The 18,172-nt window shown below is 39.8% G+C and overlaps 1 protein-coding gene across 1 annotated transcript; it reads right to left on the bottom strand.

Annotated features, from left to right (window-relative positions):
• Positions 1-673: 673 nt before the first annotated feature.
• TMIGD1 (transmembrane and immunoglobulin domain containing 1) lies at positions 674-14,968 on the bottom strand. The gene is made up of 6 exons (XM_065910686.1): positions 14,796-14,968; positions 13,396-13,674; positions 8,212-8,487; positions 3,080-3,183; positions 2,095-2,135; positions 674-1,257 (listed from the first exon to the last, which is right to left on the bottom strand). Exons 1-6 carry the CDS (start codon positions 14,875-14,877, stop codon positions 1,254-1,256), a joined length of 786 nt encoding a protein of 261 aa, XP_065766758.1. The 5' UTR covers positions 14,878-14,968; the 3' UTR covers positions 674-1,253.
• Between the last annotated feature and the right edge of the window lie 3,204 nt (positions 14,969-18,172).

Raw genomic sequence — 18,172 nt, 5'->3', positions numbered from 1 at the left:
CTAGCACTACCTGGGAAGCCCTACCTCTCCCCATAACCCACCCCAGATGTGTGGGAACGTGAAGCAGAGATGCTTAAGGGGAAAAAAATGAAGAGAGAAGGGAAGTGGGGAAAGTCAGCGATAAATGATGAGAGCTGAAATTTTAAACTGAGATAGGGACTTCCCTGGTGGTCAGTGGTCAAGACTGTGCTTCCATTGCAGGGGGTGTGGGTTCAGTCTGTGGTAAGATCCCATGTGCTATGCAGACACAAATTTTAAAATAAATTAAACTGAGGTATATGAGAAGAGTGGGGCTTTTCAGGTGGCTCGGTGGTAAAGAATCCTCCTGCCAAGCAAGAGAGCAGGTTTGATCCTTGGGTGGAAAGATCCCCTGGAGAAGGAAATGGCAACCCATTCCAGTAGTTTTGCCTGGGAAGTCCTATGGACAGAAGAGCCTGGTGGGCTACAGCCTATAGGGTCTCAAAAGAGTCAGACATAACTTAGCAACTAAACAACAACATGTGAGAAGAGTACAGGCTGATTCAAAATATTGCTGGATCTATGCAAAAGGGGCAAAGGACACTAGGGAAGCAAACATTCTGGCCAGCCCCTTTCCCTTGCTGTTTTCATCTTCATCACCACATAAATTTCACAAAGTTTGTGACTGTCAACCACGATAAGATGAGAAAAACAAGGACATATGTTGAGTTTTTTTTTTAATAATACTGAATTCTTTCATTTAAAGGAATATCTTATATTCTGAGATTATATCATTCCTTTTTTAGTCCTAGAACACTTCTCTCTTGAAATGACAGTGAAGGTAGATATAATTAATATTACTTATGTGTTTCCTTGGCAACTTTAGAAATTGATCCCTCTATGCTGTGCCCAGCTCCTGTGTTTTTTTGGTAGCTGTACTGATTCGTGAAACCCAAATGTCTGTTAATCTCCTACCTAGAAAAATACACAATAAATGCAAATGGTTGCCAAATTTTTCAGGACAAATTTCAATTAATTAACATATCCTTCAAGGAGAAGACTTTAAAAAAAATCTTACTTTTCAATCTTAACAGCTTTCTTCCTGAAAGTGTTCTGCAAGTATATCAAATTAGTCATAACAATTACTGCTAAGTGCTTAATGAAACACTTCTTCAAAACCTCTGATAATTAGACAGGAATGAATTTAATAATAGCAATAAATACAGATGGGACTACATAAATCAAGGAGGTCCTGATGCAAAACTCTTGCTGTAATAGATGGCATCTCAGTTTTCTCATCTGAAATGAATCAAGAAATTAATCATCAGGATGATCATAAGCACTAAAGAAAAAAAAAACAAAATCATACTCTTGATGAATAGAATGCTAGATTTCTAATTTATATTTGGCTCAAAACTTTGATATAGTTCCTTGTATTTTGGCATCTAGTATTACTGCTAAAATTCTAGAAAATGTATTATCTTAGTGATTTTTTAAAAATTTGAAAATTCATAGTCTTGGAAAGAATGCCTCCATTCTTTCTATCCACTGCCTGTCTCAGATATGCTGGAGCTAACAGACTAAAGGAAGCTCCAAAGAGAAGGCAGTATTTTGGATGAGGAATGTGGCTTCTGACCTGCTTGTGGAGGAGAAGGCAACGGTGGCTTCCCTCAGGCTAAACTCTCTAGGAGGCTTACACCGTATGGCAATAAAAGGCAGTTGGACATGCATTAGCCTGCAATTACTTGAAGAGAGAGGAGGCTTGAGACCAAAAGCAGGGAGGCTCAGGAGGAAGGGGATGTATGTATGCAGATTGCTGGTTCACTTTATTATACAGCAGAAACTAACACAACATTGTAAAGCAATTATAGTCCAATAATAAAAGAGGAAAATGAAAAACAAACAAAAAGATCAAAGGTGCTCTCCATTCTAAGCAACCTTCCAACCTCGCCTCACCCATCTTCCTCTAGAGTGAAGGCAGATTCTCCTCCACCCTCCGTTCTCCTCTGGACCGCTTCACCTTCTAGCACCTCCTGTCTCTGGAGGAGTTTGCCCGCGATGGGTTTTATGATGCACACTACCGACTGCTATCCATCTGCTTGTGGAAAATCATTGAGCCCAACCCGGAGTACTTACAAAGCTGTTCTGCACTGGGGGTCTTGATCCCTTCTGCAGAGCTGAAAGTAAACACAACAAGGGACAATGAGTTTGCTGCTGTGCTGAGGCTAATGGATAAACATTTTGAATGCCTTGAGGTGGCTCAAGGGACGGGAAACCCAAACGTCTGTTAATCTTCTATCTAGAAAAGTAGACACCAATGCAGAGGAGGTTGGGAAAACAGCCAGCTCTGCACGGGTCTAGGTCTTATTTCTTTGATCACATTTATCATTTTTATTTAACCTAAGAAAATGTAATTCCACACTGGCCTTTTAGAGACTTTCGGCCACCTTTGCCTTCCTTTGGGACTGGATTGACTGGTGGAGCCAAAGGCATAGCTTTAACCTATGCAGTCTGCATCACGTACTCTGCATCACTCTAACCAACAAGTTAACCATTCAGCAATTCAAACTCCAGTGCGCTGCAGTCAGGGCCTGTGGCTCTGCCCAAGAGGTGAGCAGCAAGTGCCATCTTTTTCACACAGATCTCTGAATCCAGAGCTGATGTGCCTCTATATTTATGTCTTGTACCAAGGCACCATAACAACAATCAAGAGAAATTTTAAAGAGAGAAAAATCAGACCCTACTTTTAACACCGCAACTATTTTCATTCAGGTCTGGTCCGTATGCACTTCTATCCTTTGTAAAGTTGTACTCCTAATATAGGTACAGCTTTTATTCCCTTGAGCCACTTCCAACTGAGATCTCATGGTAGAGAGACCAGATTGTTCAAGTATGGTTCCTGACACTGTAGTCAGTTATATCACCAGTTCTTTGCCTTTATTTAGATGACCTTATGGGAAGATTCCCCTGGAAGAGAGCATTACAACCCACTCCAATATTCTTGCCTGGAGAATCCCATAGACGGAGGAGCCTGATGGGCTACAGTTTATGGGGTCACAAAGAGTTGGACACGACTGAAGCAACTTAGCACACATACACATAGCTTAAAATACTCAGATACCTTCATTATTCTTTTTCTTCTGGCAATCAGCCCAAAGACCAAGGTCAGAAAGACCACAACACATGCAGCAATAACGGGTTCTATTGGTACAGTCGAGGCTTTATCTGTTGGAAATGCAAAGACAGGAAATAAGAAAGTAACATTTATATGCTTATAATTTATGTACTCCAAGTATGTTCCAGCCACGGTGCTTTGCACTTAACATTTTGCATCCTCTTAATTAAATTTCCAAACAATTCCCAAATGTATTATAATCTTTTTTTACAGGCAAGGAACCAGGGGCTTTGAGAGGTTAGAACGCTAGTCCAAGATCACAGAATTAGTAACTAGCAGAGACAGGTTTTGAATCCATTTCTTTTTGGAAGGATATAATTTATTATCTATATTATTCATATTATTAATATGAGTAACTCCCCCAAAGTCAGATCTTTTTGTGCATGATCTATAACTTTTGCCATGCAGAAAGCAGAAGTAGGCTGAAATCAATGCTTTTTCCAGTCTTGCAAAACCCGAATGATATTGTGAGAATTCCTTAAGGGAGAAAGAGAGAGAGGCGGTTTTAAGAGCAAGAAGAGGAAAGGTAAGGAATCTGATGGACTAGGGAGAGAGAGGTCTGTGTGTCCCAGGAGCAGCAAGACTCTTGTAGCTGTGCTGTGATGGTGCCCCCAGCAGGACACCAGACATTATAGAGGGGAGCTGCATCGTGGCCCTAGGGAAGAACTCTGAGCATCAGCCTTCCCAATCTTGCCAAAGATTTTCCTCTCTCTCTAGGGTTTCCTGGGTGGTGCAGTAGTAAAGAATCCATCTGCCAATGCAGGAGATGCAAGAGATGTGGGCTCAATCCCTGGATCAGGAAGATCCCCTGGAGTAGGAAATGGCCACCCACTCCAGTATTTTTGCCTGGAGAATCCCATGGACAGAGGAGCCTGACGGGCTACAGTCCATGGGGTCGCAAAGAGTCAGCCACAACTAAGTAGGCACACACTCACACACATTACATGATATGGAAGAACAGAGAGTCTACTTTTAACTAGAGCTAGGGCACCAGCTGCCTACAAGTGAAAGCCCATTCCCTATTTTGTTTTCTGAACATCTGGTAAACTCAGAGCTCTTCTGTATTACAGGTACAGTGCCTGTGTTTGTACACTCTCCAAGACCTTATGAAATATTTGAGACCTGAAAAAAAAATATTGGCTCCTAAGTATAAAAATAAAGTGGCAAAATTAATCAGAACTAATAAATATCTGTGTGCTATGTGTGTGTGCTCAGTTGCTCAGCCACTCAGTCATGTTCAACGCTTCGTGATTCCATGGACTGTAACCCACCAGTCTCCTCTGTCCATGGGATTTTCCAGGCAAGAATACATCCAGGGATTGAACCCATGTCTCTTGAGCCTCCTGCACTGGCAGGTCGATTCTTTACTACCACGCCCCCTGGGAAGACTTTAATAAATGTTTAAGCATTTGTAAAATGTAACTTTGCTTCAACTATAACCCAACTGTTAAATAATAATAATGTTTAAACCACAAGAGCCAAATTAATAACTAATGTATAATAAAATTCAAAATGTATGCAAGTTTTAAATGCCCTTTCAAATTTTTAGAGCAAAAAAAGTGTAATTATTACTTCATTTTAATATAGTTGATATGATACGAGATGAAACTTACAAACGCAAGAATGCTTAAAGTCAGTAAAGCTATTTAAATGACTCTGTCTAACCTCCTGGATTCTGATGCCCACCTTAGGAGCGAGAAGGGCTCCAATCGTGGCTATGATAAAATTTTTGAAATTTATAGGAAATAAAGACTGTGCTATTTACTGTATAATTGAGTTTGTGCAGTGAGTGCCATCAACAGATTTTTGCTAAAAGACGACTCTGCACTAGGTGCTGTTCTTAGCCCTGCAAAAAATAGAACAGGCATGGAAGGATCCAGTCTCTGAGGATCTCATGTTCTAGTAGGAGAGACAGACATTAAAGGAACAAAAACTACAGACTGAGATTGTATTTGTAAAGGACAAAGAGTCAAGAGATAGTACAATACACGAGGGATAAAAGGAAGAGACAAGGGGAAGAGAAGATTTTAGATTAATTTCAAAGTCTAAGCCCTATATACCTCAAGGTTATGAAATAGGGTTTATCCCTTCATAATTGTATGACACACTATTAATTTTTAAATAGTATTTTTAAAATATCTTGGCCCAATTTATTTATTTATTTATTTAATTTTACTTTTTGACCACAAGGCACATGGGATCTCAGTTCCCCAACCAGGTATCCAACCCACACCCCCTGCAGAGGAAGCATGGAGTCTTAACCACTGGACCACCAGGGAAGTCCTACCACTTACCTTTTAATCGTTTTCTTCCCTATTATGTGTCTAGTTCTGGTTCTGGATAATTTTAGAGAGTAGATTAAGCATCTTTGGCTCTTGCTCCCTTTTGGTTGTTGCTAATAGTTGTCCTTATGAGGGTATGGTAGCATCAACCCTCTGGAGAAGCTCTGTCCAACTGGACTCCTTGAAAGCGCTGACTCTGTAACAGCCAGCCCTGGGATACACTAAAAGACCTCTTACGGGGGACACCCTGTCCTTGTAGTGAGTGCCAAGGAAAGATGTCAAAATGAAGGGGAGGCAGAGGCGGGGCAATTGGGGAAAAAAATCAGAAATCAGCCACTGATCGGAATGTTTTTACCAAGCTGAATAACACGAAGCCACACATAACAGATTTCACTCCATACACAAACCTGAAACAAACTGCCTGACCCACTGGCTCACTCTGGATTCCAAGTTTCTGTCGAAAGTGAATCTGGCAACTGTAACTGCATCTCTTCCCTTCACTCTCTTATTTATAACCAGATCTGGTATTCTCCCCCTCCCCAGCCCGCCCATATTCATTATGGTAAAATAATCTCAACATGTGGCTAAAGTCTTGTGCTCAAGAAAAGATCCCTGATGTCATTTCCCACTTTGCATGGCCTCATTTAGAAACTACCCCCACTGAACTGTGAAGTTAGGAGAGCTCATGGCAAACCTGGCGTTTCGCCTGGGCACCAGCAGAGGAGCGCTTCTGCTCCTCAGGCACCCGACAGCCGGGGAAGTCATAAAGCAGCAAGAAATCAGAAAAGCCAGTTGGCTTGGAAGCGGTCCACCCAAAACAGGATACCGCCCACCTGAAAACTAATTTGCCAAGCTGGTATCTTGCTTGCTGCACAAGCTGCCTGTTTAATGTGACATGGAGCAATTACGATTCCTTTTTAATCAAGAGTTTGTGGGTCTGGTTTTTAAAGGAAATAGCCATTGGGAATACTGTCACTGTTCCACAGAACAAATTACTGAACGTGCCAGTAATCACAGTGATGGGCATTCAACTGGCAACCCTTCCTCCTCACCATCCACTCTATTGGTTGCCCGATAAGAATCCCTATGGTTACATGACCAACAGGGGTTCATTTGGCTTCCTGAGGCCTGGCAAGAAAGACAATGAGGGGGGCACAGGGAGGCAGGTGGCAAAGAGAATCATGTTCTCTCAAGATACAGGAGCCTCAACTTGTTTGACTGCTTCTAGCATCCTGGCCCCACACCAGGAAATGTGTGCATGAGCATTTCATGCACCTGCTCCACCAGGTATCTTGCCTTTCTCTTTCTGTATGAAGGAGAAGTATGAGGACGGCGAGACACTTGGCACTTTATTTGTTTCTTGTTGTCGCAGAGATCATAAACCTGGGTAGAGAAAGCATGAAGCCAAGAGGAAGAACCCATTTCCTGCCATTCTCCCTCTCTCCCTCTTCTGATTGGCCTATAGGGTACATTTCAGAGTTAGGAGTGATTTTACAGATCCATTTTCTTAACTAGTTAGTATCTTTTTTTCTCTATGTGTTGATGACTTCTCTCCTATTTCTTATTAAGTTGTTAACTCAAAAGTCCAATTCCTACAAAGCTTGTTGCCCAGGAAAATTCACGGAAATACTCCTCCAGAAAACCAAGCAGATCTATCTTCTACTACTTGATTCTAGAAAAGAACCTTTGCTCAAAAAGCTGTATCCTATCTGGAATGGGAATAATTCCCCTAAAAGAAAGGACTAGAATTCCTGGGGTGGAGATAATTCTCCAAAGAAAATTCTAGTTACTAATCATAATGGCCATCATTATTTGTTGTCACACACAAAAAATATTTACCAAGTATCTGAGTTTTGTACTGTGCTGTGAAAGTGTTAGTAGCTCAGTCATGTCCAACCCTCTCCGATCCCATGGACTGTACCAGGCTCCTCTGTCCATGGAATTCTCAGGCAAGAAACTGGAGTGGGTAGCCATTCCCTTCTCCAGGGGATCTTTCCAGCCCAGTGATTGAACCTGGATCTCCTGCAATGCAGGTAGATTCTTTACTGTCTGAGCCACCAGGGAAGCCCTTTGTTCTATGATAGATATTACCTAAAAAGAGTGTTACCTTTGTGGATGGACCTAGAGAGTATCATGCTCTCTGTCCATTTGACAGATAAAGACAAATACTGTATGCTACCTCTTATATGTGGAATAAAAATAAATGGGTGTATAAAACAAAACAAAAACAGACTCACAGATGTAGGAAACAGGCTAGTGGATACCAGTGAGGAGAGGGAAGAATGGAGAAGCAAGATAGAGGTATAGGATTATGAGATACAAACTGTGTAAGCAACAAGGTATATTGTACAACAGGGGCGTCCCAGGTGGCACAGTGGTAAAGAATCCTCCTGCCAATGTAGGAGATGCCAGAGACTCCCTGGGTGGGGAAGATCCCCTGCAGGAGGAAATGGCAACCCACTTCAGTATTCTTGCCAGGGAAATCCTGTGGACAAAGGAGCCTGGTGTACTACAGTCCATGAGGTCGCATAAGAGTCAGACAGGATGAAGCACACACACACATTGTCCAACACAGGAAAATATAGCCATTGTTCCGTGGCAATATTTGTGAAATAATATACATTTAATTATATATATATAATATATATAAAGAATATATAATATATAATATTCTGTGTAACAATGTGAAAGGGAGTATCATTTATAAAAATATTAAATCACTATGCATTACACCTGAAACTAACATAGTATTGTAAATAAGCTATATTTCAGTAAATAAATAAACAGGAGAGTTACCTTTGACAATAAGGTGAAAGTCCTTGGTCTTTGTTTCTATCAGTGAACTGGCAATACAGCTGTAAGTCCCATTGTCAGATTTCTTGACTTTGGTGATCGACAGTTGAAGATACTCGCTTGTCTGTTGGATTCGGTGATGGGTCTCTAAATTCAAGATGCCACTGTCTCTATACCACATCATTTGAGCCTGGGGGTTGGATTTCACATTGCAAACCAACTTCACATCACTGCCTTCCTCAGCTGTTTGGAAGTCATTTCCACTTAGGAGAGGAGGAACTGCAAGATTGAAACATTTAGGTTTAAGTAGCAGATAAGCATTATTGTCACTGTTGAAGATCTTCCTTCCATCTATCTCATTCATTTTACAAACATTTATTGAGCGCCTACCGTATGCCCAGCACTGGGCTAGGAACCAGGAATACAATGGTAAATAACATACATCCATTCTCTTTTTCTTTTTTGGCCGTACCATACAGGATACGGGATCTTAGTTCCCCGACCAGGGATCAAACCTGCATCTCTGTATTGGTAGCACGGAGGCTTTACCACTGGATGGCCAGGGAAGTTGCATACATCCATTTTCAAACTTAAAAGAGCTTTTAATGTGGTGGGGAAGATAAACCATAAAACAAATGTATATAAACATGAATCTCTGTCAAGTAGATGATTTGTAACACATGGAAGCATGTGTTACAAAGCCTTGAGACTTTGCTGAGAACTACTATTAAAAACCAATCTGTGTTACTTTGGGATAAAACAGTGTAATACTAAGAAAGCAGGCGCTACAGTGAGCCCCAATTCTACCACTTACATTACTTACTGTGACCTAGAGAAAGCTACTTAACTGTAAAGTAACTGCTTAGTTTTCTCATCTAAAAAGTGGGATAACACCTTACGGGTTGCTGTGAAGATGAAAGGACAGAATGCCTGTGAAGAATTTACCGCAATGCTAGTTATTATTATTATTGTGGTGGTGGTAGAGGTGGGGTGGTTTGAGGGCTCCTCACACCCTCTATTTCTGCATTGTATGTAATCACACTTGCCCTGACCACAGATTTACCAATGCATATTTGCATTTCCACAATGATCTTCCAGAAATAATGTCCTTCTCTCAGAAGGCACTCCAGTTGTGGCAACTCTGGCATCCGTGAAAGGTGAGTGTGACCTTGAGCCCCTCTCATCCCTCTGTGTGAACGACTTCTTTTTTTTTTTTAGTCTTTATTGAATCAGTTACAATAATGCTTCTGTCTTATGTTTTGGTTTTTTGGCCACAAGCCATGTGGGATCTTAGCTTCCCAACCAGGGAGTTCCCTGTAAGCAACTTCTTATTCCCTTCATGATAAGGACATCTGTAGACCCATGTGTCAAACACATTTTTCTTCACCAAATAATTCTAACCCATACTCCCACCAGTGTTTTTCAAAACCTAGCGGGAGAAATGGCCAAGCCGAGTCTCCCCTCTTCTCCATGCCCCTTGCATGTTTTTTTGGCAAAGGTACAGAAGAGTAATAAAATGCATGAAAAGTGGTGGGATTGCTGGGTCATATGGTAGCTCTATTTTCAGTTTTTTTAAGGAAACTCCATATGTTCTCCATAGTGACTGTATCAGTTTACATTCCCATCAACTCTGCAAGCGGGTTCCCTTTTCTCCACACCCTCTCTAGCATTCATTGTGGATATTTTGATGATGGCCATTCTGACCTGTGTTAGGTGATACCTCATTGTAGTTTTGACTTGCATTTCTCTAGTAATTAGTGAGGCTGGACACCTTTTTTTCATGTGCCTCTTGGCCATTTGGATGTCTTCTTCAGAGAGATGTCTATTTAGGTTTTCCCCCCACTTTTTGACTGGCCTGTTTGTTTTGTTGATATTGAGTTCTATGAGCTGTTCGTATATTTTGGAGACTAATCGTCAGTGGCTTTATTTGTAAACATTTACTCCCATTTTGAGTGCTGTCTTTTTTTTCCCCCTCATTTCTGGGTTCCTTTGCTGTTCAAAAGCTTTTCAGGGCAGGAATAGAGATGAAGATGTGGAGAAGGGACATGTGGACAGAGGATGGGAAGAGGAGGGTGGGATGAACTGGGAGATTAGGATTGACATATACACATTACCATGTGTCAAATAGGTAACAGGTGGGAACCTACTGTGTGGCACCGGGAGCTCAACTCTATGCTCTGTGATGACCTGGGGGTGGGGCAGAGGATGGGCTGGTAGGGAGACACAACAGGGAGGGGATGTAAGTAAACATATAGCTAATTCACTTCACTGTACAGCAGAAACTAACATAACACTGTAAAGCAATTATACTCCAATAAAAAATGCATGAAAAGTGGGCAGTAGGAAAGAGATAGAGGCAGAGAATGAGGGGAAAAAGGAGCTTGTATAATCTGCACACTGAATAATTAGACCCTAAGTAGGCTGTGTTATTAATAACTCTCTCAGAAGAATGACATTTTGTTGCTCTTTGGAATGTGCTTGAATTCTGTATCCATGTCCAACAAGGATGTTATATGGTATTCAGATTGTAGGAAGCTGTGAGAATAGAGAACATGATGGCCAACTATACCAGTTCCACTTATGGACAGGTCCTATTAGTTGTTCCTTTTTATTTAACTATTTAAAATGAATTTTACAGCACATCAACTCTACATGCATGTTCCCTTTTAAAATTATTAGTACATTTCAGATAAAGTTAAGGTCCTCCTTGACTCCATCCTGGCCACTTCCTGACTCCCCAAAGATACCCAGTGCTACGAGTTTTAATGTAAATGCTTGCAGATTTTTTTCAAATATTGTTTTAAAAATACATATGTTATACCCATAGGAAAGGTATTGGTTTAGGATGGTGAGAAGGATTTACACAAAAAACTTCATTCTCTCAATAACTTGCATACGTTGAGAGATATTCATGTTGAACCACATAGTTCTAGCCCATTGCTTTGAGAGTGCTAGAGTATAATATCTGACTCTTTATTCATTTTATTTTGATGGGCATCAGGTTATTCTCATTTTTAAAATGCTAAACAATGCCTCAGTAATCATCCTTGCCTATGTTTTTTTGTGTGCATATGTGCATGTATTTCTCCAGGGTTAACATTTCAAAGCAGATCTGCTGGGAGTTAGGGCAGGTGCACTTTAAATTTTGATGGATATTGCAAAAGAGGTGGTCTCAATTTATTCAGCAATAACACATAAAAGAAGCTTCTGAACATTCTCCACCAAATAGTGTATTATGAAGCTTCCATTTAGTTAGTCTGCCATTTAGAACAATAATCCATAATATTTCCTCAAGATTGTAGATGATATTCTTGCCACTTTATGACCTCATTTTGATTTATTGATTGATGAGTTTATGTCAGTTATTGTCACTATGAATCACTGACCAATTTTTTTTATATATGTGCAACTATAATATTTAAGAGGTTATTATAAAGATAATATTAAATACAGAATCAGGCTGGAAAACTGAAAATCATTTCTTTAAGCCACTGGATCATATATCAGCACTTCTATTGTGTCTCTATTTAGAAGGTACAATGGGAAGAGCACTGGATTAGGAGACTGGGGATTTTGTGTTCTGTTCTCAGCCCCAGATGTGATCTCCAGATTAGGGTTCTCATTCTGGGCCTCAGTTCCCTCATCTGTCATTTTATAAGGATTTCAAAACCTCCAAGGTAACCCTGATAGTCTTGGATTCTAGCAAAGTTGCCAAGGGATAGCTTATTAAAAATCACACTGGGACTTTTTAATTGGGACTAAAAATCACTTATTGGGACTTCCCTGGTAATCCAGTGGTTAAGACTGTGCTCCCAATACAGGGGGAGCAGGTTTGATCCCTGGCCAGGAAACTAAGATCCTACATGGCGAAAAAAAAAATCAGAGTTTATTTCCTATATTAGGAAATAAAAGCTCGTTTGCCCAGGAACATGTAAGTAATTCATTCTGAAAGTTTCAGGATGCCAGCAGATTCTGGACCTGAATTCCTTGTCATTTTCTCCATCCTTTTACCTCAGGAGCAATGGCATCAATTTTTCACAGAAAAGTTTGCTGAGCTCATGGGATCAGATGGCTTTGATTTTTTATTACCAGGTTCCAAGTCCAGAGCTTTTCCTACCAGACCATGCCATGTTATTACTCTTACTCACATCACCCCTCACCACACCAGCCACACCTGCCTCATATAGATCCAGTTTTCCACCCAAACCACCTAAATGCTCACCTCCATGAACATATTCAAAGGACCCCAACCTCAGATAGTTCCACCAATGGGTTACCAATACCTGTAACCCAACCATCAAAGAGTTTCATCTTTGAGAGTTTAAGGTGATGCTAAAAGATCCCCAACGGATATTTTTCTAAGCAGAATGCAAACACTAGAAACCACAAAGGAAAATATTGGTAATTTTAAATATGTAAACATTTAAAATTTCAATATAGCAAAAAAAGTATTTTTAAATGCCCAAAATAAATAGAATAAATACTTGTAATTAATTCAAAATAAAAATGGCTAATTTCCTTAATGTATTGGATTGGTCAAAATGTTTCACCAACATCTTACCAAAAAACCCAAATGAAACTTTTGGCCAATCCAATACAAAGCCCTTTAACAAATCAATAAGAAAAAGGTAAATAACCAAATAGAAACATGGGTAGAGTACATTAACAGGTATTTCATAGGAAAGAAACATGAAAAGCTAATGCATTTATGAAAAGGTCAACACCCTCATTTTTTAATTTAGAATATGGAAGTAAAATTTCAAATCAGGCTGGCAGATTCTTAGATTTTGAGGATGTTCAGGCTCATGACAGTATGGGGAATAGGGACCCTCCCACGCTGTTGTGGGGTCATAAATAGGGCAGTTCGGGAGTATCAAGCAAATGTTAAAATACGCATACTCTCAAGGTCTTCCCTGGTGGTTGAGCAGTTGAGAATCCACCTTCCAAAGCAGGGGACTTGGGTTTGATTCCTGATCAGGGAACTAAGATCTCACATGCCATGGGGAAACAAAGCCCATGCTCCGGCAGCTACTGAGCCCACACTCTAGAGTGCATGCACTGCAACTAAGACCAGCTCAGCCAATATATTTATCTACATGCACATACTCTTTAGAAGGAAATTTCATCTACTACTTAGTGTAGTACAGACCACACAGACTGATTAGCCGTCTCTTTCCCCTCACTTACAAGTGACATTCAGCACCACTGAGATGGACATCGACTGATTCCTCTGCAACTTGCAGGTAAAGGTGATGCCATTGTCATTTTCACTGATGCCTGAGACACAGACAGAGCTGGAGTTGATTTTGTTTCCAGACTTCAAATCCACTCTCCCATCTTTGCGGTACCAGAGAAGTTCTTCATCTCGGGTGTGGTTTTGAACAGCACATTTCAGAGACTCTTGGAGGCCAGGCTCAGTGTCCAGAATATAGTTTTCAGTTTTACCATTCACACTTAAAACAGAACCTGGGAGTGCAGGAAGAGACTATTAAGATAGAGTGAACAATCTAAATGGCCATCATTAGAGAATTGGCTAAATAAATTCTGTTACATCAGTACAATGAAATGTTCTGCAACAATTAAAAATAGCCATATTGACCTATGTGGTTTTACAAGGAAAAGATTGATAATGAACTATTAATTAAAAAAAAAAAAAGGTTGAAATGATAGTTACCACATGTTGCTGCACATGGGAATCATCTGCCTAGCTCCCACCCCTAGACATTCTGATTAATTAATATTAGTGTAATCTGGGATATTGGGGTTTTAAAAAGTTTCCAGGTGATTCTAATATGCAGTGAAGTTTGAGAAGCACCAGGTTAGAAAACGATGTGTATGGAATTATCCCATTTATACATACACACTCTCTTTCATATATATAAAACCTGGAAGAATACACAGCAAAACGTTGAGTAGTTATCTCTTAATGATGGGATTTTACTTTTTTTATTCTTCTCTATATTTCCTAACTTATGTTACAATTTCTGTTTATTACTTTTTAAATCAGGAAGGAAAAGGTTTCTTTCAGGTTGGGGTGGGGAACAAATGCAGAAAAGATTTTCATGTAAGTGGCATGCTCAAATAAACAGCAGAGGTTTATTTTAAATAAAATTAGTGAAAGAAAGTGAAAGTCACTCAGTCGTGTCCTACTCTTTGCGACCCCATGGAGTATACAGTCCATTGGTTTCTCCAGACCAGAATACTGGAGTGGGCAGCTGTTCCCTTCTCCAGGGGATCTTCCCAACCCAGGGATCGAATCCAGGTCTCCCACCTTGCAGGCGGATTCTTGCCAGCTGAGCCACGCGGGAAGCCCAAATATGATTAATAATGAAATACATTAAAATGTAGGAAAATTCTGGCTGTGGCTCTGAAGAGAAGAAAATATTTCACCCAGTCTTCTACTGTTAGAACCATAAAAAACATTTTTCCATTTAATTTTTCACTATTGTATCTGACTTCTCTACTCTGAACCATACCATCTGTATAATCTTTCCAGTTTGGATTTTCTCTTCTCCCAATTCCCTTGATCATTTTATAATCTGAAATTTTCTTTATTTAAATAGAGGCCCCAAAGAATATTAACTTACTTGTCATCACACGTGGCAGAAATAGAATCATTAAGAGAAGAAATCTGCATCTTTGTATTAGGCTGCTGGTCTTCTGTGCCATCTTTAATGAATTTAAGTCTGATCTGCCAGGGGAAAAAGGCAGCAGTTGGTTCTGCACTTTGGTCTACACTAAGCTTATGAACCTTCCTCTTGTCTATTATATATTTAAAATAAAAAGTCCCAGATGAGTCATTCCAGTTATAACGGTACTATTTCTAGTTTTTAATTAAACAATCCTGTTCAAAGTACTTCTAGTATTCAGGGTTTTTTTTTTTTTTTTTTAAGACAGCAAAAGAACAAAAAAAAAAGGAAACCACAAGGAAATAAGCTATGGGAGAGAGGACAGCTACAGAGCAAGCCCTGGGGAAGGAAAACTAGTCTTCCCTAGATAGAATGTCTTTTTAAAAAAATTATTTATTTTTTTATTGAAGGATAATTGCTTTACAGAATTTTGTTGTTTTCTGTGAAACCTTAACATGAATCAGCCATAGGGATACATATATCCCCTCCCTTTTGAATCCACCTCCCATCTGCCTCCTCATCCCATCCCTTTAGATTGATACAGAGCCCCTGTTTGAGTTTCCTGAGCCATAGAGCAAATTCCCATTCACTATCTATTTTAAATATGGGAATAGAAGTTTCCATGTTACTCTTTCCATACATCTCACCCTCTCCTGTCAGAATGTCATTTTAACACAAAGAGAAATGAGATTTACTTTCTTCTCGGATAGCCCCTACTGCACAAAGTAATTCTGATCTTTCTGAAAGTCTTTCTTGACTCGTTCTTGGTAAAGTTGCTCTCTGCTAATAGGGGGTTTTTGAGACTTTCCAAATCCCATAGATTCAAATGGCCTGTGCCGTAGAAAACACTAAATTCTGACATAGCTTCTAGTCTTAAACCACATTCATCTGTTTTCCTGCTTCCTTCCACTCTGTCTTAACACTCCTCCCTCTTGACCCAGTATAGGCTAAAAATAATAAGTAACGAAGTTCTCTTTTCTTCCTTCTGCGTTTTTGCTGCTGTCATCCCTTGCCTAAAGATACTCCCTGCTTCCATCTGGGAGAAACATGTATTTATTACTTCCTTTCAAGAGGACCACTAAAAATACAGTAGCAACACACATGGAATGTTTTCTAAGCAACAGACATTGTGCTAAACACTTTACATTCATTTATTTCAGTGTTTCAATCTCAGTTAAGCCCCTAACAATCTTTTTGAGGTCATTTCTAAAGGTCTGCAGAGATCATATAACTTGACATTTGGTAAAATTATATCATCTGTAAATATTAGGGTAAAGATTCTAACCCAGGACTCCTAAGGCAATGTTCTTAACCACTCTGATGCCAATGTGAATATTTTCTTCCTTAAAGGCAGAGGAGAGGGTGGGACAAATTGAGAGAGTAGCACTGAAACATATACACTGCCATATGTAAAATAGATAGCTAGTGGGAAGTTGTTGTATAACACAGGGAGCTCAACGTAATGCTCTGTGACAAGCTACAGGAGTGGGATGGAGTGAGGAGTGGGAGGGAGATTCAAAAGGGAGGGGACATAGGTATACTGATGGCGGATTCATGTTGTTGTATGGCAGAAACCAACACAACATTTTAAAGCAATTATCCTCAAATTAAATTTTTTTTTTTTTAAATCAAAGAAATTGCTGTTGGGTCTTCCCTGGCTGTCTAGTGGTCAAGACTCTGTGCTTCCAATGTCGGGGGTGGGAGGGGGGCACAGCTTAAATTCCTGCTTGGGCAGCTGTGATCCCACATGCTGTGTGGCCAGAAAATAAAAATAAAAAGAGGCCTCTGTTAATCCTTTCTGGTCCCTAGTCACTCCATGGGCCTTAGCAACTTGGAGTTTTGTTCTCTTTACACAAATATTAACCTTCAAGAGCTGGAACGTACCTATGACACTTGGGGGCTGGCTCTGCTCCTCCCCATCCCAGGCCTGTCCTGACAGGAGCAAGTTTCTTTCCTGCCAGGTGCAAGCTGGCAAGCTTGCATCAATTTTTCAGTAAGATGATATTAGAACTAATATTGATTCTTTTGTCATTTAAAATTTTTTCCAGTAAGATTTCTATCACAGCACTCTTAACAGTGATCTCAGAATCTGGTCATTAATCGAGTTTTCTCAAGCACTATCCACTATAGGTACTTAATAAAAACTGAGAGTGTGAGCTTCTGGGAAGACCTCATCCTACCCTTTAAAGGAAGAAGACTGCTATCTCCCTCTCCCTCCTGCCCCATTAAGACAGCAACTTTTCAAAATGAATTTCCCCCACTTGACTTGTTTTTAATTTTAATTTTCATGACACTCTACTTTCTATACAAGGCAAAGTCTTACCACTTACCTGCTGAGCTCTGAAAAACTGACTTCCGTGGCCAGTCATTCCTCCATCTGGAACCCTGACCTCTTTTCCTGTTGCCATGTTTATAATACTTGAATTCGAATACTTTATGACAGTAGGGTCCAGTAAATCAGATACATTGGGTTCAAAGTCTGTTTCTCTTTGTGGGTTCTTAGAGAAGACAGTAATTGGGAAAGGCATCTTTTTGAGATCTAAGTTCTTCTGTGTACTTACATTACTGGGTGGGGCCAGATATTACTAACAGGGATGTAATTGTTCCAAGAAAGCCTGACCTTGTGCAAAAATGTGTAGCACATTCCATCTCATTGATGCTGTCATGCTCACAGTTAGGTGGCTGTACTTGATAATCTGACAACTTCAGAATTGTAATGGAGCAAGTCCAAAGGGAGGTTTCATTTTCACAATAGCTAAAACATTTGAAGATTCCACGCAACTTAAGTAATGCTGGAAAAATATTACTTACCATTGGCAATGTAAGTACAAGCCATACTGAAGCAGCTACGGCCAGGAAAGTCTTAGCCCTCTGAGGCTCTCAACTGCCTGGGAATCCTTGCTTTACACTTTGAAGAATTAGCTTTTGAAGATAACATTTTTTAATTGGTTAAAAATATGTATGTTTCCATATTTATTATAACTGAATATTTATTCAGTTATTTCCATTGACAGATGATCATAATGATTGAGTAGGAAAAGCAGCTTTCCCAAAGGCTATTTGAACATCTCTGATATGGTAGTATTATAGTCAAATTTCTTGAAGCTTTATTTTTTAAAGTTTATTATAAAAATATTAAGTGAATAAAAGTCAAATTTTTGCTGTATTAAAAAAAATCATCCTAAAATATCCACCTCTGTCTCCAGAGAGACTCATAGCAGTATTATCTCTTTTTGCTTACATTGAGGGCAGTTTAAGATGGTTTAGTTTTAGTGGGATCTTAGATATTGTTGCTTTATTGTCCTTATTGAGTAGGGTTAATAATATTTTTCCAA

Source organism: Muntiacus reevesi, chromosome 18, assembly GCF_963930625.1.
Source record: "Muntiacus reevesi chromosome 18, mMunRee1.1, whole genome shotgun sequence".
Lineage (NCBI taxonomy): Eukaryota > Metazoa > Chordata > Mammalia > Artiodactyla > Cervidae > Muntiacus > Muntiacus reevesi.
This window is presented reverse-complemented; position numbering and strand designations above follow the sequence as displayed.